Source organism: Nipponia nippon, unplaced genomic scaffold (genome assembly GCF_047370975.1).
Source record: "Nipponia nippon isolate SJK-2023a ecotype South Korea unplaced genomic scaffold, ASM4737097v1 scaffold_1, whole genome shotgun sequence".
Lineage (NCBI taxonomy): Eukaryota > Metazoa > Chordata > Aves > Pelecaniformes > Threskiornithidae > Nipponia > Nipponia nippon.
The window spans coordinates 90,655,066-90,680,972 of NW_028262290.1; the positions used below are offsets into that span (position 1 = coordinate 90,655,066).

The window sequence follows — 25,907 nt, forward strand, 5'->3', positions numbered from 1 at the left end:
TAGGCATGATAATGCTGAATGGCCGAAATTGGAAAACTCAAACCACTTAATGGCAAGGATGTCCGTTGTAACTCTTTCCTAGCCACTACCCACCACTGCTCCTAGTGATGGGGCCATTATGGCATTCACATGTTGTGATGGTGCAAAAGACCAACAGTTTTACTGCTAAGAGAAGAAACTGCTCTGGAGGAAGCGTGAAGTCCACTGCTAAAAGATGACATGAAAAACTCACGCTGATATGGCAGACAGTACCTTACAAAAACACTACCAACAGGAGAAGCAGGTACAAGTAATCCCATATAAGCTGCCAAGTGCTGTAGCAAGGGCTCCTCAGATTGCTGTAGCTGACTGCAAACGCCCTAACAGCTTCAGATGATTGATTATTCAGGTTTGCTCTGATAGTCAAGACAGACCAGTGCTATTACAGAAAAGCAGTCTTATTTAATACTGTCTACTTTTTTTAGTCTAAGAAATTATTTGTCTTATGACCAAATAATTATCTTGATATAAGGAAACAGGGAAGGCTGGTGAAAATTAGTTTTAAGCACTCAAGATATGACTTTTAACACTCTTTTTTGACAGGATTAGTTTTTCACAATCTTAAACCAAATCACTCCATTAAGCAATCAGACACACACTAGAGAGCACAAGGGAGGCAGCAGGGTCATGCATGCAGGAAGGGTGGAACAAATAGGAAGTGGCAGCCTGCTGTTACATCCATTCAGGCCTTCTTTTTTAATCACTCCTTAAGAAGCTTCATCAGTAGCTTAGAATTAGAAGACAAGCACGTTAATGAACTACTACTCCTAAACTGAACATCCAGGAAGCAGTTTAAATTAATGACTGTTAGGCTTTCAGAACTGATACCATGGCTAATGTGAATGAAGAAAATTCACACTCCTCTCAGTTACTGGCTAGCTGCAGTTTTCAGAGGACAATATTGACTCAAGTTACTCTGTTCCTGGTTCAGCAGCTTTACTGACAACAAGGGACACCAACTCAAATTCATGCATTTCTGCAGAGTGTAACTCTGCAAATTTTGTTACTTCAAAGGCAGAGGGAAGGCAGTACCCAAGCCACCACAGTTGCTGTCATTCCTCTTGTTCTCTTTTCAACATTATAGAGCTGCCTCCAGAAGCTAAATCTTCTGGATCAGTAGTGTTTTCAGATGGACTTACCGCAGGTAAGGTGCTTGGGGCGTATCGTTGCTGTTCAATTCATACAGGGAATCTGCCCGCAGACCATCAGCAACAAAGAGTACGAGACGTTTTGCTGGAGGTGGCAGTGGAGTCTGCTGAGGAGTCATACCATGAACCAGGGGAGAGCTGAAGTAGATGTCAAAAATGGAGACCAAGAACACACAATGCACAATGAGACCAGCGAGTATGAAGACTGGTATATGCATGGCAACAGCGGGCTGGCAAGGCAAAGTCCAACACTGAAAGGGAATGAGAAAAATAAAGGTAGGCAGATGAGACCATGTGGTACCATAACCACAGTCATGACCCAGGATCCATAATCAATCGCTGCTCCCAACAAGTTTTTCCCCAGAAGTTCTGGTCAAAAGTCACTGCAGACTAGTTCAGAATTTCAGACAGTCATTATGTCTCAGCAGCTCATCTCTGGTGTTTAGTGGGGTATCAGATGGCTTCAAAAGACCATTGAATCAAGCCAGCTTGTCTGATATTCAGCAGTTTTTTGTTACGTCCATCAGTGACAGAAGACTCGGACAATGCAATGTCTCCATGAACATACTACCCTCTACCGGCTGATTGCATGACAGTGTGAGGTCTGTTCAGGCAAACGCAAGCCAGAAACAGGTAGGGAAAGCCTTCCTATAGCAAACATCCATCCAAAGTTGCTTTTTCTGATTTTACTATCAATTCTGGGCTCCTTATATTCTGCCTGGAAGCAGAGAACTTCTTTTAGAGGAACAAAGATGCTCTGCTGAGTGCAAAACACTATTCCTCTTCTAAAACAGGTGACAAAAGCACAGAAGCTGAAGGATTATGTTTCATGGATAATGATACTCCCTTTTTGAATGTTTTTTCTGCCCTGTCATCCTCTGAAGTCAGGTTAGGGATACAAATATGCTTAAAAACAGGTACACTGGAAATGTATGTGTCTGCCACGTGTACCGAGGGGTTCATATGATGCCTACTGAAGGCAACACAAATATGTATACTGACTCAGGTAAGTGCGGGATCTGAGCCTGAAGGAAGCTTAGTTTTGACAACGTACTGTTAGTGCTGTCCAGCCTGCTTAGTTATTTAAATATTAGCTAATTACCAACCTTAACAAAACAACACCTCCACTCACCAATTTAGAAACATGTTCCTAGCAGCCTGGAAGGTTCAGATATTCCATTATCTTCGTAAATACACACCTCTTTCTAAAAGAAACTCTCTGTTTCAGAACGTAGTTAGTGCTTCTAAATGACAATATATAAGTTTATCTTGTTACTTACAGAATTCCAGCAGCTGGACAGACACAGACAGCCACCACAGGGTAATACAATTATTCTTATCAAATAAAAAAAAAAAAAAAAAAAAAAAAGACTTCACTACCATGTAACCTTAACTCTGATCAAAACCCTGAAAGATGGTTTTAAAATAAAAAATTTAAAGGGCGAGGAAAACCAGAGGAAAAAAAACACACATGCTAAAAAAAGGATTTGAAAGTTAATATATATTATTATTTACTAATCCAAAGAAAATTCAGACCTGCATGCAACTTAACCATAACTTCCAAATCCACCCATTTTCCCTACTAAAACACAGATGCAACAACTCCAATCCTAATCAGAAACATTAATATAGTAATTTCTCATTTTAGAGATTTGGAGAGAAAACCACATAACAAGATGGAGATAACTAAACACAACATTTCAAAGAGACACTTAGTAGTCAAGCTTAAGTGATCAAACAAAAACTTTTCATTAATCAGAAACTTACAAGCTTCTATGTCTACAAGTGAGATTCCAAGTGAGACTTGGAATATTTGTAAACATCAGTTTGTTTATTTTTTATTTTTAAGTACTCAGGGTTCCTGCATGAATTTAAATACATGAAACCACAGTCACAGAGATACCATTAAGCTGAATGCCAGATCTCATTTTATTCAATCAGTTTTATTTTCCATAGGGCTTTTTCTTTTGATGTAGTTGTGTTTGATAAGAGAATCCAAACTATTCATGCCTTAAACTGATGAGACTAAACACCCTACTAAACAAAGCAGTTACTTCAATCAGATACTTGCTGTTGTATACTCCCAGTGCTACAATTCTACAGCTTAACATATTCTAAATTCTTCTAATTAAAGTATTAGTAACCTAATCTGTTTTCAGCACTAGCTATTTCTCTTTGCTTTAACTCTCCCCAGGTCTGAGCCCTTGCTTGCAGCAAAAAGAGTGCAATCAAGACAATTCAAATTTAATGCTGTCTTAGACTATAGCGATCTACAGAATTAATTAAAAACAAAACAAAACCAGATACTTTCTTTTGCAACCACAGTTTGACTACATTACACTAGACTATTCAGCTGGTCACAACATATCCAACTGCTCATCACCATCAGATGATTTCAAGACAGGCAGCTCTCAGAGCACCTGCTTCTGCCATGTCCCTCATAGCCGCTCCTTCTACCTCTAGCTTAGCTCACATTGCTGCTTTAATGCATGACTTTGTGCATCATCACTGTGACAACATTGTGAAGAGCATCCTATCCTCAGGCTTACAAATACGTTCCCACAGGTATAAAGTGTTTGGAAAACTCCTAACTGCATCTCAGCTGAATGCCAGAATGGCACCTGGTGCCCTCTCCTAACAGCAGTCTTGCTTTCAAACTACTAAGCCATTGGGCAAGGTGTTGCAACCGAGAACTCGTCTGTGGTTAGAGAAGGCTCCAACTCAAACAACAAAGTTTAAATACAGTCAGCAGCAATTCTAGAGAGGCACCAGTGACCTTCTACACCTTTTCAACAAGTTACAACTAAACTAGATCACTGCCAGCCCAAAGTGCCTAAAGTTCATTTAGGACAGCTGATTTGTGAAATCCATCCTCTTCAAACATTCAAAGTATCATGGAAGAACAAAACATTTCCAGTAACTGTTTTTCAATGGAAAAGGAAGTTCTTTATCACTGCCTGGATTTCTCTAGGACTTCCAAACCAAAGTACCCAATTCTACCCCCTAGGACAAACACCCAAGACCAGGATTTTTTGGACCCAACTTTCCACAGGCCCATCCCCATCTCAGTGTCAGCTCGTCTCAACACATGCTACGCCACTTGGAGCACACCCCCATTTCTTCTCAGCCCGCGATACTGATACACATTTGACTATCGAGAAGGGCAAAAGAAAAGCAAGCAGGCACATGGATGACATTTCTTGCAGAGATCCTGTTCTCTAACAGCTGAGCAGGGCAGGCGGGAGAGATCTGACAATGCAGAGCAAGGAGACTGTGCACATCAGTCCTCTCAGAGGGAGACGATGCTCAGGGAAAGGGCAAGGCTTGGGTCCTTGAATGCAGAGTTAAGTTTCTGTTTTCACCCACGATGGGGAAACATTTGTTTGCCTAAAAGGTATGGCAACATGAATGAAAATGGGCAAGTTAATTTCCAGAAAGCTTTTCCTAGAGACTGAAGACAGCAGGGTGGATCCCCCAGGCGTGCTGCCTGTGACAGACACTGCAACCACCATACGTACGGACCAGGTTCTGAGCCACCCTACTGCAGGTAAAACAGTAACCAAGATAACATATTCAGTCATTCATATTCACTGAATTGCAAAATTACGTATCACAGACCTGAGAAATACTTGCATCTGGAAACAAACACATTGAGATAATGTAAAGTATTCCCTGTCAAAGAAACGCCTTCACTAGGCCCCTTTGAACTTGCAAGTACCATGGCCTAAGACAGACACGAGTGGAAGACAGTTGAACAATAGGCTGAAATGGCCCCTTTGCGTATAAAAAATAGTTTGCATTTGAGAAAGAGCTTGTCTAAGTGATCCATTGCTGTGCAGAAACAGGCCTTGGCTGATACTGGTTCATTTCTTGGCTGAATTGCTACCAACTGGTACTTCACACAGTTTTTTAACTAAAAAAAGCGAGCAAGACAGGAAGTCAAAGAAATCAAAAAGAGCATCAGAGGTACCATTCAGAAGTCTTCTTCAGTGTGCATCTACACTGGTAAGAAAAACGAGGGTCAGTCACCCCAGCTACAATCTAAGTTAAGGCCGACAGAGCTGACAAGGCCAGACCACCAGCATTTCACAATCAACATTGATATTTAATTGTAAACTTTTGGATTTCAAGTGTTAGAATATATGTCCTGAAAATCAGAGGTCAACCCTCTTCCCTAATTGGGAATGCAAAAGTCACCTGAATTCACATTTGCAAGTATTTAAGCTTCTTAAATCTAGGATGGGGTACCACCTTTCATTCTGCCGTGGAACAAGATAATTTTGTCCATACATTTCTAGCTACTTGATATGAAGAGTCATTAGTTCAATGAATGCCAAAACAACAGAGAAAAAACATTTCTTCTTGGAGCAGCCATCCATCCCCCAGAAACCTACTATTAAAAGTTGATTTACCGTGGATCACTGAACCATGAAAGGTAAACCATCAAGGAAGAAAGTGAAGGTAAAAGACAGAGGGAGCTCCGGGGTTTGTGAATGGACCTCCACAGAAAAGGATTAATGCTGAGCAATGTTTGTGCTGTATAATTGCAGCTACAAGCATTTGTGGCATGAACAGAAGAAAAAGATGAGTACCTCCCGCTTCAAGTATAAATTGGATACTCCTCCATTGCATTCTTGCATGAGAGGCCATCAATATGGAGAGGAAAAGCTAAACATGTATCTTGAAAATATCCTTTTCCTTACAAGATCTGGACACAATCTTCGTAAGTCAGAAAAAGGAGATTTAGGAAAAATGAGATTTGTGGAAAAACCTGTGTAGATCTCCTGGGACATCTGGTTTTTTTCTGCCTCTGATATGCTCTAGCATTACACCTTTTCTCCCCCCACCCATTTCCAAGAGGAGCGGAATCATCAGTTGATGTGTGTTCTGAAAGATGCAATGGAAGGTCTCGGACTGCAAGTCCAAGGAGGGATGTCACTTAGCAGTCAACATAGCCTCCACACAACCAGTGCAGGAACAGCTGGAACTAGTTGACAGCACCTCTAAATTTGAAAATGCACAGATCTTCACTCATCTGAGTCCTCTGCCGTACAGAGATCTCTTCCACTCCTCTTTTCTTCCGCCTTTGTGCTTTTGCATCACCATTTCACAGGGTGGTTCAAAAGCCAGTCTGAACCTGCAGGTCCAATGTGGGAACCAAAAGCTGAACAGGATCTCACAGGTGTCCCAACAGGCCTGTCAGAATCAGGAGGAGCTGCAAATGGAAGCATCAGTATCAAACTCCTTGGTGCCCAGCAGCCTTCTGGCATGCTTTTCTAGCTGGGAGGAGGAGAGAGCAGCTAACCCAGTAAAATTTGGGTGCTCAGACATCCCTCAAATCTATAGCGTCTACTCTCATGCCTTCTAGGCACAAAGAAAGCACAGCTAGCACTGTGTATGCACCTGCCCTAGCAGGAAACGTGCTTATCTATATATTATTTCTCTGTATCTCACGTGAGATACAGAAATGAAATCCAGGTTCTATGGGACACCACACAAAGGAAAAAAAGTCTTTTAGTTTTCTCCTCCTCTCTCTGTTACAGAGGTCATCATGAGCAAATTTCTCTGTAGAGCCTGGTGCTTGATGGTTCAAGGCAGAAACTTTGCAAGGCATGCTAAAAGGAAGAAATAACAAAGACAAAAGGAAAAAAGTGGATTAAGCACTAGCTTATAAGGAAAAGCCACAGCCTGTCAAGGGAAGAAAAATAAAAATGTATTAAACACACACAACCCTTTTCACTTTGGAGGACAAGGAGCCAGACCTAAGTATTTATCACTAGTGCAAAAACGTCTCTGCCCTCAGGTGCCTGGCCATCCAAAAAGTGGATAAACAAACTGTCACTTGAAAATATATCACACATCTTTCTGTCAAGAAAACTTAAGCCAAGGATACCTCAGCATTTTTGTGTCCTTTGATACTTTCCCAGACAATCCCTTAGCAAGTGACTTAGTGCACTACCTCCCACGGTCCTTACTTTCACAAAGCAAAACACGAGCTTTGCCCAAATCATGACTGCATTATTCAACTTAATTCTGTTAAGCCATTGCCTACCACACCAAGAGGAGAAAAAGAAGCTTCTAGTCTTGTAGATAACAGAGGAGCATGTTCCAACCTATTTGCCACTTCTTACTGTCCATCCAAACATATCACTTGTTATAATACAGTTCAGATACCCAATTCACCTCCTCTACAGACTCAGCCCAACTAGTAAACTATGTATCAGACTCAGATTCATTTGTTTCTATACTTTTTCTCCTTCTGTCAGCACCACCTAAACTAAATACAGAGCCAATAATGATACTGTCCAACCTCCAGTATGTCAGAATTTAAACTATCCCAATAAGGTATTTTTTTGTTCAAACAATTTGGAGCCAACAACACAAAGCTGGCATGGGTTCTTAAATAAAGACCCTTTTCGGATCCTTAACAGAAAGGTACCAAAGATTCACCAAGCTCCTCACTGCGTGTTAAATACGAGTTGTCCACATGAACAGAGCAAGTAGAAAATTAGCACTGCCCTGGCTATGCTGGGGGCTTCAGCAGGCTTCAGAGCTTTTTACTTTATTGGATGTTGTAGAATCATAGAATCGTTAAGGTTGGAAAAGACCCTTAAGATCATCAAGTCCAACCGTTAACCTAGCACTGCCAAGTCCACCATTAAACCATGTCCCTAAGCACCACGTCTACCCGTCTTTTAAATACCTCCAGGGATGGGGACACAACCATTTCCCTAGGCAGCCTGTTCCAATGCCTGACTACCCTTTCGGTGAAGAAGTTTTTCCCAATATCCAACCTAAACCTGCCCTGGCGCAGCTTGAGGTCATTTCCTCTCGTCCTATCGCTTGTTACTAGGGAGAAGAGACCAACCCCCACCTCGCTACAACCTCCTTTCAGGTAGTTGTAGAGAGCAATAAGGTCTCCCCTCAGCCTCCTCTTCTCCAGGCTAAACAACCCCAGTTCCCTCAGTTGCTCCTCATAAGACTTGTGCTCCAGACCCTTCACCAACTTCATTGCCCTCCTCTGGACACGCTCCAGCACCTCAATGTCCTTCTTGTAGTGAGGGGCCCAAAACTGAACACAGTACTCGAGGTGCGGCCTCACCAGTGCTGAGTACAGGGGCACTGTCACCTCCCTGGTCCTGCTGGCCACACTATTCTTGATACAGGCCAGGATGCCATTGGCCCTCTTGGCCACCTGAGCACACTGCTGGCTCATGTTCAGGTGCTGTCAACCAACACCCCCAGGTCCTTTTCAGCCAGGCAGCTCTCCAGCCACTCCTCCCCCAGCCTGTAGCGTTGCATGGGGTTGTTGTGACCAAAGTGCAGGACTCGGCACTGAGCCTTGCTGAATCTCGTACAGTTGGCCCCGGCCCATCGATCCAGCCTGTCCAGGTCCCTCTGCAGGGCCTTCCTGCCCTCCAGCAGATCGACACTCCCACCCAACTTGGTGTCATCTGCAAACTTACTGAGGGTGCACTCGATCCCCTCATCCAGATCATCAGTGAAGATGTTGAACAGGACCGGCCCCAGTACTGAGCCCTGGGGAACACCACTCGTGACCGGCCGCCAACTGGATTTGACTCCACCACCACTCTCTGGGCTCGGCCGTCCAGCCAGTTTTTTACCCAGCACAGAGTGCACTTATCCAATCCGTGAGCAGCCAGTTTCTCCAGGAGAATGCTGTGGGAGACAGTGTCAAAGGCCTTACTAAAGTCCAAGTAGAAAACATCCACAGCCTTCCCCTCATCCACTAAGTGGGTCACCTTGTCATAGAAGGAGACCAGGTTAGTCAAGCAGGACCTCCTTTTCATAAACCCATGCTGGCTGAGCCTGATCCCCTCGCTGTCCCACACGTGCCGCATAATGGCACTCAAGATGATCTGCTCCATCACCTTTCCCTGGCACCGAGGTCAGGCTGACAGGCCTGTAGTTCCCCAGATCCTCCTTTCGACCCTTCTTGTAGAGGGGCATCACATTTGCTAACTTCCAGTCATCTTGGACCTCCCCAGTTGACCAGGACTGCTGATAAATGATGGAGAGTGGCTTGGCCAGCTCCTCTGCCAGCTCCCTCAGTATCCTCAGGTGGATCCCGTCTGGCCCCATGGACTTGTGAGCATTCAGGTGGAGGAGCAGGTTGGTGACTGCCACATCTTCAACAACTGGGGCTTCATTCTGCATCCTATCTCCATCTCCCAGTTCAGGGGCCTGAAAACCCTGAGGATGAGCAGTCTGACTGTTAAAGACTGAGGCAAAGAAGGCATTAAGTACCTCTGCCTTCTCCTCATCCTTTGTGGCAAAGTTTCCCTCCGCATCCAACAAAGGAGGGAGATTCTCCCTGGCCCTCCTTTTGCCGCTGATATATTTGTAAAAACTTTTTTTGTTATCTTTAACGGGGGTGACCAGTTTAAGTTCTAGCTGTGCCTTCGCCTTTCTAATCTTCTCCCTGCATAACCTCACAACATCCTTGCAGTCCTCCTGAGTCACCTGCCCCTTCTTCCAAAGGTGGTAAGCTCTCCTTTTTTTCCTGAGTTCCAGCCAAAGCTCTCTGTTCAGCCAGGCCAGTCTTCTCCCCCGCCTGCTTGACTTGCGGCACATGGGGACGGCCTGCTCCTGTGCCTTTAAGTCTTCCTTCTTGAGTAACATCCAGCCTTCCTGGACTCCTTTGCCCTTCAGGACTGCCTCCCAAGGAACTCTCTCAACCAGACTCCTAAACAATCCAAGGTCTGCCTTTCTGAAGTTCAGGGTAGCGGTTTTGCTGCCCCCCTTCCTTACTTCTCCAAGAATTGAAAACTCTGTCATTTCATGGTTGCTGAGCCCAAGACAGCCTCCGACCACCACATCGCCCACCAGGCCTTCTCTGTTCGTAAACAGCAGGTCCAGTGGGGCACCTCCCCTGGTTGGCTCGCTTACCAGCTGCGTCAGGAAATTATCTTCCACACACTCCAGGAACCTCCGAGACTGCTTCCTCTCTGCTGTCTTGTATTTCCAGCAGATATCTTTTAAGTTGAAGTGTCTCACAAGAACAAGGGCTAGAGATTGTGAGACTTCAGCCAACCACTTGTAGAATACTTCGTCTGTTTCCTCATCCTGGTTCGGTGGTCTCTAACAGACTCCCACCAGGATATCTGCCTTATTAGCCTTCCCTCTGACCTCTACCCATAAGCACTCAACCTCATCATTACCTTGGTTGAGCTCTAGACAATGAAAACACTCTCTAATGTACAAGGCTGCCCCACCACCTCTCCTTCCTTGCCTGTCCCTTCTAAAGAGCTTGTAGCCATCCATTGCAGCACTCCAGTTGTGTGAGTCATCCCATCCATGTACATGAGCAGAGAAGAGAGCGAGCAGATGCAGGGGAGCAATCGTTCTGAGAGACAACAAGGCAGAACCAGTGGACACCTTTCTTAAAGTCTAGGAGATTAAAGAAAGAAAAGCAGCAAGGACCTCCTGAGCGCAATGAACTATTTTTCCAGAATAAAGTGATTCACACAGATTAGAGAAGGGTTTTTTGGTTGGGGTGTTTGGTTTTTTGATGTTTGGGTCTTTGTTTGGTTTTTTTCCTTCTCAGAATCCTGAGAAAGTTCAGCTCCCAACTGGTGGCAGATGGGATGAAGAGACCCTCTCTTTCTTTGTACTTGCACCTATCAAAAAAACACAAAAAAATCCTGCTATTAGCTGCGAGTTCCTCACCAACAGTCATGTCAGTGCAAGGACTAAAACACCCAGACTGTATCGGTGGCAGGGGAGCAAGACAGCTGCAATGAGCAACCTAAGCCCAACCATCAGAGACAAGAAGCAGGCAGTTTATTTCACAGGAGCTCTTCCCTCTTCTCAAGTTGATCCACAACTTTCTGACAAGACTTTTTTTTGGCTTTTTTCCCCCCCTTTTTTTGACTCATGCCACAGAAGCTACATGCACAGTCCCAAGCTGGATCAGGTCCCTCAGCACTCAACAGAAAGGCTGACATAATTAAGCGCCCCCATTTTCCCAAAGTAATCTACATCTAAGCTGCATTCCTGCGAAGTTATAATCTCTCAGCATTATTTATAAGGCAAAGAAAACCGTACTTGTACCGCAATACAATACAGTTCTTTATGAGAAATGTAACATTTCCCTTTTATATTTTTCTTTCTTCAAATATGCAATAAAACATACACAAAATACTACACGGAATATGCCCCATTGGCAGGAATATTTTTTTAAGGATAATAAAGTGTCAAAACAGGGAGCTCAAGATACATTAGTCATTTCTTTTTGAGGGATCATGCTTCACTAATACTGTCAAGTCTGTTGGTTAAGATGAAGAAAATCCATTGGAAATGCATTTTCAATAAGCATCTATGGCCTTGGTAAGTATCTTTTACATAAAAAAGAAATAGACAGGAATGTCTCCTATGTTTCTGGCTGACTAATACATTTTTCAACTGAACAGTGTTGTGTATTTTGTAATTTAAACCGTCAAAGTGGTGACTGTACAATTTGTCTGTACATAAAAAATGATCCTTTTTCTTAGGGCAGGGGAGCAAAGTGTGTGGTCTAACTGACAGTATTTTGCATGGTATGGCAGTTATACATCATCTAAGATGGTACTAGCAGTCCCTACCCTATATTTTTACTAACTTAGATTTTTAAAGAGTTATACTAGTCAAGAAAGGCAATCAAGTCATTCCTGCTGCCACAGCACTTACACCTATTGACTGCACAAATTAATTTATACAAGAGACTTACCAGCCAGTCTCAGAGTAACTCTCTCTCATATCTTTACACGCTACTTAAACATAGGAAACCCAAAATCTTCATCTTGACTTCATATAATCATACTATGAATAGAAGTGGGAAAACGATAAAGTCCCTTTTCCTCCTTTCCAAAATTTCATTTTCTTTCTCTATTAAGGCATAACATGCTCTGCCAGACAATGAAACTACAACTACAGTATTTCCACTTGCTCTTGCACTGAAGTGGCTTTTGTAATTCAAACCACCTATTTAAAATTATTTTCTGTTCAACATCTTCACTGAGCATTTTACGGATTATAATAACAAATGACATCTGTTTTAAATTTTAAATTTGGTTCAATAAAGCATATCCAAACCTGAGGCAAAGAGCTCAAAGAATATTTAATTTTCTTTTTAACATTACTTGATAAACAAAATTACTCTGCCTGCCTAGAAAAGTCTCTTTTGCCAAAACTTTTCAAGGAGAAATTTGACTATGGCCTGCAAGGCGTCAATAAAACATCAAGTGTCCTAATACTTGAACATACTGCAAATCAGTTATCCAATGTCAGCCTATGCAATTTTTCTCTGAATTACCCTGTAAATGTGGGAAATTGTATCCACAAGTCTCCCAGGCACAAAAACATACTTAAGAACAACACTGACAATACAATGGCATTGACAAAGAGAACAAGGGTACTTCTTTAAGAAACGATGGCTGATTTGAGGCATGAAACAGAAAACAGGAGCATCACCCTTTGGTAACACTTGTTAGCCAAGTCGAGAAAAACCGAAGAGTAGAAATTCAGCATTACATCTGCTCAGTATGCAGGCAGCTAGAAATTCAGAACTCGGAAAAAGCAAAACCCAGCAACAGTAAAACCTGAGTGGTTTTGTTGCGAATCAGCTGTTTCACTGGGCAACAGCATTTGAGGGGCCTACGCCTGTTTTGAGGATGTGTCTGCAAATCCTCTTGTGTATTTCTTGACTTCTGAGTCATTCAGCAATACTCTATCAGCAAGTCTTCTCTGAGCGCCACTGTTCTACAGCTTAACATCATATTTTCATCTCAATATGGACTGTTTAGTTCTTTTTGTGCTGCCAAGAGTGTCTTGCATTACCCAGATTTCTCTGTTCTTGCAAAAAATAAGGATTTTTTTTTTTCCTGTCGCTGTTTTTTCTTGCCTTGTTTGGAGATCTCGTAGACAGATTTTTCATATTAGAAGTTTCATGGGATACGTTTGGGGAAAGAACGTCAGCCTGAGAGTGTCTAACAGAATCCAGCCCATCAACTTCCACGGTTCCTAGGGTCAAGGGACAAGTGGCACTTAAGAGAACGCAAGCACATGGAAGACAGCTTGCCACAGCAGTCTTGCTGTCTCATTGGAGCCCTCCCTGACAAACCAAGGCTGAAGGCCCCCTGAGATATTTTTATAGAGATTTGCAATAAAACTATGCCATAAAGTACATGCACCAATACAAGCGGAACAGTTCTTCCCTTTAGCAATAAAAGGGACAAGGATCAAACTCTTTAAAGTCATACAACAAATATTAATGTAGAGCACACCGGGGAAAGGATGGAAAAAGAACAATTTTCAGCTGCACTGAGCTTTGCAAAACCAGCTTGCAAGTGTAGTCTGTATACACACAGAGAAGAAAACACTCTTTCAGAAAAAAAAAAAAAAAAACAAAAACCAACAAACCAAAAAAACCAAACAGTGCTTAACATATGTCCCATAGAAGCTAGAATGGATAAGGAAGGTTTAAAAACGCTGACTGAAGTTGCCTTTTATTAAGTCACATTTTCTTATCAATATTAACCATCACAAATAAACAAGAATTATGTCAAATAGTAACAAGCCACATCTGTTGAATCTTGCACATAAGCCTCTGAATGCCAATTTGCCAATGGCTTCAGTTTGAAGCAAAAAAAGGACTACAGGACAACCTTCTAAGCACACAGTAGTACTTTCAATAAAAGGAATACAGAAGTCAAATAATCAATTTGTAGGTTCCCACCCTTTCAGAAGCACCTTTTTTAAAAAGAGGACTTTGGAGCTTTTCAGTTCAAAAGTACTACTTAATTATGCTAGCCAGTTGAATATATAACTGAATACTATTCAACTGGCTAGCATAATTGGTATTTTATATATCTTTACCTACCAAACTTCAGTTCATAGCAAAGTCGCCACAGATAGAGGTAAGTTAGGTTTCCCACCGGGAACAAAAACTCATTTAAAGCCTGAGGTGAACATACACAAGGAAAGCAGTCCAAATCGGAGCTGCATTATACGACACAATTCACCGACGAGCACAGTCCAGAAGAGCAACCTGCGAGCGCAGAGGGGAGCGAGGGCCAGCGCCCGACCCGCACCGGCACCGGCACCGGGGCCCCCCGCCCCCGCCGCGGCAGGCGGGCGCTCTCCAGGGTCCTGCACCGCTCCCGGGCTCGACCCGGCACCGCGACAGACCCCGGCCCTGGGACATCCCACCCTGAAAACGTGCTGTCAGGAGGCGCTGCTTCGTCATACAGAAACAAGCGCGGGGGGGGGGGGAATCTCCAATTCCTTCAATCACCAAGTGAAACAAACTATTCAAAAAAGAATTGCAGTAGCCAAGTTGTAAAGTGCAGGAAAGCACCAAAAGACTGGCTTACATCACCTTTAAGAGAGCATTCAAGTTCTGAAGTAGCGATGTCAGTACATACAGCATTTGTCCAAGGATGCTTTGAGGTCTAGTAAGAAATCTTTATGCAAAGGAGTCACCTCCTCTTTCACTCTTCCACTAGCAGCCATAGCTGCAAGGTGCTCACATAGAAAGCATTTTCCTAAGTGTGCATAAGACACAAAACCCGTGCAAATGATCAGTTACTGCAGCCTGAAAGACTTACGTTCACTTTAGAACAAAGTTCTTTTTGCTCCTACGGCAATCTCTACCAACCAAGTCATTAACATTCGTGATCATTTATGACATACCAACGTGTAAACACCCTCTGTTGAAACCCTGTGAGCTTACGCTTGTTTTCAAGACAAAGCCAAGCCACTATTCGTTTCTGTAAGACACCTTTATTTTTCAGCTGCTGACTGACTCTAATAATTAATAGAGCCAGGAAATGACTCTTGGAAACAACCGGTATTCTGCCTCTTTGCAATATGGGGCACTGCTGATTTAAAATTAAAGCTCCCCACCACTCAAACTCTTTTCGCAAAAAAATGGCAATAGCTTCACCGTAGGAAAAAAGCTCAGAGAGCAAGATGAAAACTGTTAGACAGAGACCCAGAAACCTGGAGAACACAGATGGGCAACATCTCTCTGGTTCTCATATTAAGTCTTCCCCCCAAAGTGGAGCTTCCTGATCTCTCTGCTGGCAAAAGAGGGGAGCGATACAACACTGGTAGGTAGAAGATTCCAAAGAGATGACAGTTACTATTACGAGACAGGCACCAAATACAGTTTCACATCAAGAACACGAAGGCAAAGTCTACCTATTTTGGTATCTGCTCTCAGGGAGGACATCACCAGCTAGTTTTGAGATGACAGAAGTCATCTATTATTCACTTCTGTGTAGCACTTATTCACCTGTACCCTACCATCTGTAGAAAGTTGCTTGTAATTAAAAGCATGTTCTCCAAAATACTTAAGACCAGCAAGGCAAACGTATTTTATTAGGTATTTTATACAAAAATGGCTGTCATGGGAGTAGCAGTTAAAAAACCAAGAGGTCTTCACAGGCACAAAATACTGCAAGGGAAACAAAGCCAGTACAGCTGCAGAGAGCCGTCCTGTCCTCCTCTGCTCCTGCCCACTTATTCCCATGCCAAACCTCTTCCTTGGGCTGGCACAGCCATCTGTACAATCATATAGTCAAACACACTGGAAAATGAATTCAATTGAAAATAACCTCAAGAAAAAAAAAAAAAGGAAGGAAGAGTAAAGATAATTTTGCTGTAGTTTAGTTCCCCAGTCTAGTTCCCAAAACAAACCTCTGCGTTGGCACCAGGACAGGACTGCATCTCGTCTGAACAACAGTGCTAACTCAGCATGTTCAAAGTATGTCCTCAGACTCCGACTTTGTTCTCCGAAGCCTGCATCTCACACTAGTTGTAGTCCTTTTATTAACACCACAGTTTATTGCATGACCTCCTCCACAGGCAGACTCAAATCTCTCTTGACATATTTTCCCCTTATATTTGAACAGGACTGAAGAACAGCAGGCTGCATAAAGAAAATATAAGGGTATTTCTGCAAAACGGTGCAAACACTAAACTGAAGAGGAATAAGGTCAAGCAGGCAACCCTCAAAAGCACAAAGCAGTGGCACGGAGTCAGCATAGCAACATCTCTGCAAGTTGGCCCATGCGATGGGAATAAATAAGACCTTTTCAATGCCAAGCCTTAACTGTCTTGACCTCCACAAAGCTTCAATAAAAGACACCTTAACAAATTCAGGCAAAGCAGCTTTTAATGCGAATTTAGTACCTTTAGACCTCAGAACTCCAGAGTGACTTTACAGTGATGGTTTTCATACTTCAGTGCACTGTTTCCCTTCGCCACCTACACTGTCCTTCACCACGGTGAGGCGTGGTAAGGCATACCATCCTAGACAGAGTGGTCTGTTACACCAGCTTTCTGTGCAGCCTACGTTTCCAGACAACGCACTCCATCTTCCCAACTAGGGTGAATGAAGCCCAAGCAATTCAATACTCTAGTGTTTGTGGTGTCATAAAAGGTCATATCTTTTATTCCCAAATCATGTCTCCTCACTGAACTCTTAACAGTACTTTTTCCTGTCTATTCATTCTCACGAAAACATAGTAATACACACATCGTGAAGCTTGAACAAGTTTTCTAAAATACTCCTTAGGCTCCAAGTGTGTTTGTTCCCTGTATTTTTGATGGTAGGCTTCCAAATATCCACTCTTCACAGTAATGCTTCAAAACAACAGTTTTAGAGGTAGAAAAACACAGCCAAACTTTGATTCAAAGGGATTTTGGGGGTTTGTTTTGTTTAATTCAGGTCCTCATCTGACTTCATGGGACATTATCGTATTTTTGGTGAGGCTGAAAATATTTCCAGGATCCCCTCACACTGCCGTCCTACTTCTACTTCAAATCCCAATTTAACAAACGCTTTCTAAAGTCAGTTTCTCTGCTTAAAGCTATGTCTGTACTTAGCACGCAAGTAACTATTAACTACTGATATAAGCTATTCCTGTTAAAAACCATGCCTGTAAAACTGGAAGGGGTAGATAGAGTTTCAGAGAAATGGCAGAGGTCTTTAAGCACAAACTACCAACATTATGAGTCTCAACATTTGCATTATTTAGTTCCTGCAGAATACAAAAATATTTTTCAGGTTAGAGAGTTTACAAAGCATTGAAACTCATTTTTTTTAAGGTCTGAAAATAAACATAAAAATCATAACTTCCGTAAAGTTTCTTTTGAAAGGGCATAAAAGTTAGTCTTAAATAAACATATACAGACAAAGATTCTTTCAGGTAGCTCAGTTTTAGAAGACGACTTAAGCAAGAGTCGGCAGAACTCACAGATCTGCATTACTTTAAAGTAGAAATCAGATTTGCTTCAGATTTGCCTCCATTATTTTGTTCTCTGTGCCTTGATTGGGACCCCAGTCAGATGAAAAAAAAGCTACTCTACTTCACTATAGGACTCACTAGAACACATTAATTCACACATTTCAAGTATTCAGCACAGAAAAACCCAATATGGACTCAACAATTCTTTTTTTTTTAATGAAATTAACCTTGTCTGTAGAAGCTGAAACAGAAAACCCCTTATAGCTTGACTTGAACTGTACGTTCACTCACTGTGAGAGCAGTTGACACTGCACCAGAGTAGAAGAGAAAGAAAGCATACTTTACACACACATGACCCCACCAAATAGCACAGAGGGAACTCGAAACTGGTCATATGTTTAAGTTCATTAAACTTTGAAGCATTAGGTCAAGATTTAACACTCCTACCAAAATCAACATAGTAAAAGCAAAGATTGAATTTTTTCTACTTGTTTTCCACCTCAAGAACCATAAGTTTAAAAGTTCATAAAAAAAACATGCATAGACTGAAAAAATTATTTATACACCACCACCTCCAAAAAACTCTGAAGGTGTTTTTTCTACAAGCCCCTTGTATTTTGGATATTTAGCTTGATATACCTATTTTTAGAAATCAAGCCTTCTGAGATGTATTTAGGTATGGTGTTCTTCAGATATAGAACTTGAAACCTTGAAAAATTAGAAGGAAACACTAACTCCAGCAAAAGACAAAGCAACAATCTGCCTCTCTCAGAATGACTACCAAATACATTAAGAAAAAATTAATTTGTAGCTGTCTGCCTCAAGTAGACTTATATAATGCTTTATTTCCAGAACTCGTGCATCATTTTCTGCCTTGCACATCCTCCAAGGTGCTACACTTTCCTTATCAGGTTTTCTTCTCAGGTCTCTCAAAATAATACCCCCTTGGTATACCATAAGAAACTGTTTTTAAGCATATTGTTAAAAGTACATTTTCCTCCCTATGTTCTTCAGCTCTGGAATACACATTTCAGCCGTGTTCACTTTATAACCAGCCACCCATAAATTATTTTGGAGCAACTGAGTGACATCTGTAAATATTTCAGTTAGTTTCATAAACCGAAACAAATCTCTTTCTAAGTACGGAAACAGAGGAATACTTTTACATTATTTTAGGTGAGGAAGAGTGAAAAAAGCCCTTACTGTAACAGCACACAGAACTCGGCAGAAATGAGTCTCTTAAAAGAAAGGCAGAATTTAGTATTTGAACTACCTTTAAACTTCAAGTCACATGTAAACATTGCCGATCGCCACTAGAGGGTACTACAGGACATCAGTAAGTCTTTCCCTCCATTTTAAGGGAAGAGGCCGAACACCAGCACTATCAAACTTTACTAAGTTCATACTGAACATGCTTTAACCCTCCAGAAAGGAAAGGAAAAAGCACAAGATTTCTTTAAGGGTTCCTAATACAGCCGGAGCAGCAACAGTAAAATATTTTTGTTCTTATTTTTATTGTGGCCTGAGTCGACTTTTAAAGCATTTTTCACCATACCACCATTTTACTTTATGCTACAACCAGTTAAGACTCCACTACTTACTTTACTTACTTACAAGTTAGTAAAAAAATTCAAAGTTTATTATAGGACAGAATGCAAAATTGATTACGCTATTCACAAAAATTTATGCAAATTAAAAACAGAAGGAAAGCACCACTCTTTTATAGCATACTACCATGATATGAATGGAATAGTTTGCAATCACAGTACTGAATATTGCCTATAGATCTCAGTATCACTGCAAAACGTTGCTACAATTTTATTACCAAGATTTTAGCCTGAGTTTTGCTCTCAGTAAAGCAAGTAACTCCTAGTGAATCAGCTTAACACAAACAGAGCTCCTATTAGTAGGAACAGGACGTTATTTTCAAAGAAACAGAACAGAAACCAAGGCTGATCCTGTTCTGCATCGTTTCTAGTGAGCTGAACTTCCTTCAGTACCAAACACTACCTGTTGCTACGCTCTGGCTTCGAGTTTCTTGCCAGGTAACGCACAAGGTAACAGCTTTGCATCATCTTTGGAAGAGTGATAGCGTCATACTTCCAGATACACAACCCGTACTTGCACTCTCCCTCATTTCAGCCCATCAGGCACACCTGATGCCGCACGGTGGCTGACGCCCATCGGGGGCGCGGAGTCCAGCACCCGCCCGGCCCGGGGGACCTCACAGGAGCTCCAGCTCCTCCTCACAGCTTCCCCAGGCAGCCCCACACTGGCCCGGCCAACGCAACTCGGGCACGGGGGCGGCTGACGGGTGCCTCGGGGCCTGCGCCCCAGCCCGGGCTCTGACGCCGAGCCCCGCACCCCCCCCAGCAACACCCTTACGCCACCGGCCGAGCCCCCACCGCAAGGCCCCCAGGCCAGCCAAAGCTCTCCGGAGGCCACCCGGAGCTCGGGAAGACCCGCAGCAGGACCCCAGCCCCGGGGAACCGGCCCGGCAGCAGCCCCCCAGCCCCGCCGCGGGAAGCGCTCAGTGCGCACGCGCCACGACTCACTCATCGCCTCCTGCCGCGAGCCCCAACAGCTTCCGCTTCCGCCCGGCCGTTCCCGCTCCCCGGCCGCGCGCCACGCCCCACGCCCCTCGGCGGGGCCCCGCCCGCTCCCCAGGCCCCGCCCCCCGCTGCCGCCCGGCGCCCGCGCGGAGGGGGCGGGCGCGAGCGCGAGCGCGAGGCCTGGAGGGGAAGGGTCTGGGCGCCGGGGCGCTGCCGGCGGTTGGCCGGAGGAGCTCTCGCGAGAGTTGGGATCCGGAAGCGGCAGCGGGGCTGGTGGGGGGCGGCTGAGGAGGCGGCGGCGGCCGTCGGTCGGTCGGTCGGTCAGTCAGTCAGTCAGTCAGTCAGTCAGTCAGTCAGTCGCTGTTGCCGCTGGCGGCAGCGCCCGCAGCAGCCAAGGGGGCTGGCAGCGGCCCCGGTCCCGCCAGAAGTGGCCGCGGCGGTGGCGGTTCCGCGCAGGCTTTGCCGAGGTAGCGCCTTGGCAGTGGTCGCGCCGCGTCGGGCGGTAAGATGGCGGCGGCGGGCGGGGGCAGCAGCGTGAACCCCTTCCTCAGCGACTCCGAGGAGGACGAGCCCGAGGAGTCCAGGGCCGGCGGCGGCGGCAGCAGCAGCAGCAACGAGCCGGGCGGGCCGGCGTACCCGCAGCAGCAGCAGGAGGCGGCGACAGCTGCGGGGAGCCCCGAGGAGCTGCCCGGTTTGCGTGCGGCGGCGCCGGGCGATGCCGGCGGCGGTGCGGGGGCGGGCGGCGGGGCCGGCGCGGGCCCCGGCGCGGGGGAGCCACCGCGGGTGTCGATGGACGCGATAGCGGCGCAGCTTCTGCGGGACCAGTTCTTGCTGACGGCGCTGGAGCTGCACACGGAGCTGCTGGAGAGCGGCCGGGAGCTGCCCCGGCTCCGCGATTTCTTCTCCAACCCGGGCAACTTCGAGCGGCAGAGCGGCACGCCGCCCGCCGGCGGGGCCCTGGGCGGCCTGGGCGGCGTGCTCGGGGGAGCAGGCGGCAGGGAGCCCGGCTCCGGGCAGCTCAGTAAGTGGCTGGGGGTCGGGGGGAGCCGGGGCGGGGGCGGCGGGCGGCGGCGGAGCGGGCCCCGGGGAGCGGCGGCAGCCGCCGCTGGGCGCCCGGGGCTGGGTGGGGATGCATCGCGGCGCGGCCCTTGCCGGTGCGCGTCGCCAGGGAAACTGGGCGGCCGGGGAGGGCGTTTGGCATCGCTTCTTGTTTTGTGTACCCTGCGTAGGGGAGGCTGTAGGAGCGGGGCAGCCGGGGGCCTCAGCCAGATGGGATGCCGGGACCGATGGTACCCGGGTCCCGCTCACGTACTTTATCGAGCCTCAGCCTTCCTGTGAAGGTCACGCGTGTGCCAAATGTGGAAGAAACGTGAGGGATGGGAAATTCAGCCTTAACTTTTAGCTGTCTCGGGGTTTCTTGTGCCTTCTTTAGTGCATACTGTCAAGAGATAAGTCGTATGCTGCTAGGAGAAAGAGTTTGGGTGTTATGCTATGTGTACTACATTTAAATCTAAAAATTGTCAAAAATGGGGTGTCAGGAGCCAGCATGTTTTTTTCTGCTGATGCATTAGAATGGCCAAGTCATCCAAGGATAGGTCTGAGTTTCACAGATCATGCACAACTAATACAGTGTTTCCTGTAATTAATGTTGGCACGTTTACCAAGTGCCTGCAGTCTTTGGCTAACCATTTTGGGATCTGGAGTTGGGGAGCAGTAAATACACTGGGTTAGTGTAGCTTTTGAGAGAAAAAGTGGTGCAGATATTTGGAAAATCATCACATAGCTGGCCTTAAAAGCTTTTGAGTTTTAATAGTAGAGCAGATGGGTTAGAATAAAATAACTTGTGTGTCTTATCAATGTTACTGTCAAGAAATGTAGAGTTCTAAAAAGGAGGTAGCTTGTAGGAGTAGCTTTGAGAGAAAGAAGCTGCCCAGCCACCTGACTTTTGAGGACTTAGTGAACTCATGGGAAGGTATTGAAATGAAAGGAATTGTGGTTAGCAGACAGTTGAAAGACTTATTTATGTGTATGTGTATTGGAAGACACCCAGAGGCATTTTGTAAATAGTCCCATATTTTTGTTTGCTGTAAAAAAAAAAAAAAGTTTCTAATGTTGCAAAGATATGCAGTTAGACTTAAAATTTGGAAATAACTAGTAGTATCCAAATGGCTGGGATAATTGTAGACATCTAAACTTTCAACTTGTTATTGCTTTTCAATATTGTTTAAAAATGGTATTTTTTTTTTCCAATTCATGCTGTGTAGTTTATATTCCGGTTATCTTGTGTATGAATACTTAGAATTTCATAGTTGGCTTTGTCCAACTGAGAGCTTTAGTATGGTCTTCTTCATGATAAGATTGGTGAATGTTGGAAAAACTTGTGCTTCAAGGCTTCGAGCTGATATAAATTTCTGTTTCATTAAAAGCAGCTTCCTTGGGGATTCCAGTCAATTCTTCCAATTGATTAAACATTTTATTTTCTTTGTTAACATGATATGTTGTTTCCAGTTATTGATAATGTACATACTCCAGTAGAGTTAGAAGAACAGCAGCCTATGTGACTGTGGTGTTATGCACATAGAAAAATGATCTCTTGCAATCCTTGACCAATGTACATTTATGTGAGAACATCTTAATGATTATTGTGCTGATCTGCCGAATGATAGATGGCAATGGGACATCACTATTAAAAAAGGGGGGGAGGAGGCAGGGGAGAGAGAGAGGAGGGGGGGCTAAAACTTGTTTTGGAGCAGTTTAATAATACTGAGGTAAGCTAAAAACAAATATCACACTAGACCTTAGGTTAAAGGTTAAGTCTAAGTGTCCTGAAATCTGATATCTACAACAGGCTAGAGTGTGCTTTTCAAAGGATTTTTTTGTCTCGACAATGATTCAAAAGGCCGTTCACATTGAGTGACATTGAAAGGTGACAGATCCAGAACAATGAAAAAAAATGTATTTTTTTATAGCTCAAATAGATTTTTGAACTTATTGCCATCAGACTTTCTTGCAGTCTGGAGTGTAGCATTGAGCTAGCAATTCTGACAGTGCTGTTCAGCCTGATTCTGGTTAATGTCAACAAGAGCTGATAGTCTCATGCCTCTGAATTTATGCCAATTTCCAAATGTTACAAAATAGATTGCAGCCTCGGATGGGCTGAAAGTTATATGGTCTTTGTAAGAGTTCTTTTCACTTCCCTCTTAAGCATCTGGTATCGGAATTAGGTAGAGGTCTATGCCACAGGTCAGATCCAACAGTAAGTCTGAAGAGTTTCCTAAGTTAGCCAAAAAGTTCAGTTTTGTTGAGAGGTCTGGTCTGTTGTGTCCACATTCATGGATCCTCACGTGGAGACTTGCAGAGAATGTACATGAGAGTAGTGCAGGTATCTTCTCCCACTTTAACATGCCAAAAGGTATTAGAGAATAAACCAATAGTTCTCTTCATAGAAACTGTTGATGTAGAAAGTAGCAGAGTTTGGCATGATTGTCATTTCAAGGTCACTTGAATTTTACACTTCAGTGAAAAAAAATTCTTAATGTGGTCAGATTTAATTAAAAAAAAAATTCCTTATTTCTGTTGATATCTGAAGTTAGAATTTCTTCTCAGCACTAGCTTTGCACCTGCTGCTCGCTGCCTCCAAGTTACATGAGTTTCTATGGTTTTACGCTGAGGTTTTTGATAATTTGAGTGGATGCAGAGAAAGTGTGACTGGCAATTCTTACTGAATGTGAAGTATGTTTGGAATGCTGCCTGAGGATTTCCACGGAGCAATGGAAAGCTTTCGTACTGTGCGTTCCTATACAGAATGGGAGAACACTTTCAGTGCAAGTGTTCATTGGCACTTCTCAGAATCTTTTTAGGCAAGCTAAACTATGAGTGCCTGCTGCAATTTCTTTTTATTTTATCTTATCTTTCTCTTTATAGATTGCTATAAAGAGGTTTTAATGAAGTATCATAGGATTTAAACAACTAGCATCATGTGGTCAGTTAGTGACTTAGAAGCTATTTTGTCTTTGAACCAGCTTCAGAGCACTTGGTTACAAAAGCAAATGATAGTCAGATGACTAGGATTTCTTAGCTTTTTGCAAAAACACCCTTCCATTTTCCAGCAGCAGTAATGTCACAGCTGCAAGCAGAGATTAAGATATATTGTAATGAAAAATATGGAAATGTATATTGTGTCTAGCAACTTTGCTCTTCTAGTTTGAAGCAAATTCACTTTGTGAAGGAATCAGCATTGTTCCTTTAGGTGCACAGCGCTTGTGTACAGTCGTCCTTCATGTCCTGTATCTTCCCAAACTTCTGTGACAGCTTCTTCCATTGGTTTCAATAGCAGTAGCTCCACATCTCCTAGATCATTTTGATACCACTTTTCTAATGCTGCTCATGTGAGTGCTATGGTTTGGAAGTTCCTCCTTCATACAATATTCCAGGTCTTTTACAAGGCGTTGGTTAGCACCCACATATTAAATTTGTGTACCCTTCCCTCTCATCTTTGTACAGTATAAATTGAGACACTTGAAATTTAGAAATAAAACTGTGGCTCAAATATCTGTTCCCAGACCTCAAATGATTTCCAGTACATACATATGACCATAATTCAAGCTTGAGCATAGTGGGTAAAGAAACCTTTTTTTTTTTTTTAATGTGATTGATATTATGTCCTTCGATTTCTATGCTTGGTGAATGTCCTTTCCTGAACGGGATGCAGCTTACACTGTTAGAACTAGCTTTAGTCTTAAAATCTGCCATTTAATTTTTCTTTATGGCTACAAAAGCTCAACATTCTCAAAATTTCAAATAGCTTTAATGAAAATCATAAAGAAGTGGTTTGAACATTTATGTTACATTCATGTTTTTCAGGAGAGGATTTGTTTCTAGTTATTTCCAAAATAAAGTTGTTTATAACTTTCTGGGAACTTGATTCCAGTTATATTAAGCTAATCTGTGAGTACAAAAGTATAAGTATTGCTGCTTCTTCGTAGTAAGCTCCTGGCATTGTTTACGGTTTGGGATTCTTTTGTTTGTTTGTTTGTTTCAGATATGGTGAAGTATCTCTCTGTTTTGCTTGTAGCCTTTGAAATTCAGATGGCTCCTACTGGAAAAAGCCATGTGGGAAGAGCGTATTGATTATGCTTTTTTGAGAGAGGGATGTCTTGGTAACAGCTCCCAATCCTGAGTTACAGACATTGTGACTATGTGCAGGCCCTTGTCATGATCAGTGTTTCACCAGATTTTTGTTTTGTATGAGTATATAGCAGAACAGGGCTACCTCAAAACAGTTCATTGTATCTCAGCTTAAATGGAAGTCTAAATAAGATAGGAAATTGGGAAGAAGACAAATAACTTCTGTTGTTCTAATGACTGGTTCTTTCTTTGTTAGGGGCTTGTTGTTGTCAGCTCAAGTCTTCTGTTTGTTACTTTATGAAAGTAAGCAAAAATAGATAGTCTTGTTGGCTGCCTCGCCAGATGCTGTGAGGTGGAATGACAACTTGTGGGTGAGACAGTGGCTTTACAACCTGATTTGGGAAAGGTGCTCCTCTTAGTAAGGACAGGACAGAAAGGTGCAGATGAATAGGTAATCAATCAAAGCTGCTGGTATTAGCAGATGAGAGAGACTGAATGTTGTCTCTTTAAAAGAAGTACAGAAAACGGTTGAAGGAGTAAGAGCTTTGTATGTAATGCTGTAGGAAAGGGGAGCCAAGTTTCCTGCAGACCTGCCAGAAAACAGTAATGCCTGGATGAAACCTGAGAGGTTTCATAGTGCTCTGATGTTGCCTTTACTGATAGAGAAGCCAGGTGAACTTTCTCCAGTTGTGACTGCTTGAAACCCCCCTCCATTTTACTGACACTTGTATTTCTGAAAAGTTTTCAGTGAGATGCACTTCATAGCTTAAGAGCTTCTTAGTTTAAGA

The 25,907-nt window shown here is 43.6% G+C and overlaps 2 protein-coding genes across 22 annotated transcripts in view; one reads left to right on the forward strand and one right to left on the reverse strand.

Moving 5' to 3' along the window:
- The window catches only part of PIGN (phosphatidylinositol glycan anchor biosynthesis class N), a 112,374-nt gene extending 92,249 nt beyond the window's left edge, over positions 1–20,125 (reverse strand). For 7 of the 14 annotated variants that reach the window (XR_015705657.1, XM_087761707.1, XM_087761697.1 and 4 more), the window contains exons 1-2: positions 19,996–20,124; positions 1,179–1,438 (exon numbers count right to left, since the gene is read on the reverse strand). Coding sequence is in view for 13 of the 14 variants with exons in the window: in XM_087761707.1 (XP_087617833.1) it covers positions 1,179–1,405 (227 nt within the window). In the remaining variant the exon portion in view is untranslated. Of the gene's footprint in view, positions 1–1,178; positions 1,439–2,319; positions 2,385–2,467; positions 2,490–19,596; positions 19,970–19,995 lie in introns of those variants that run through there. The other 7 variants (XM_087761687.1, XM_087761661.1, XM_087761651.1 and 4 more) reach the window with 5 other exon arrangements.
- Positions 20,126–20,255: 130 nt separating this feature from the next.
- Positions 20,256–25,907, forward strand: part of RELCH (RAB11 binding and LisH domain, coiled-coil and HEAT repeat containing) — an 84,103-nt gene continuing 78,451 nt past the window's right edge. For 2 of the 8 annotated variants that reach the window (XR_015705634.1, XM_087761590.1), the window contains exon 1: positions 20,256–21,013. Coding sequence is in view for 7 of the 8 variants with exons in the window: in XM_087761590.1 (XP_087617716.1) it covers positions 20,500–21,013 (514 nt within the window). In the remaining variant the exon portion in view is untranslated. The remainder of the gene's footprint in view (positions 21,014–25,907) is intronic. The other 6 variants (XM_087761550.1, XM_087761569.1, XM_087761544.1 and 3 more) reach the window with 4 other exon arrangements.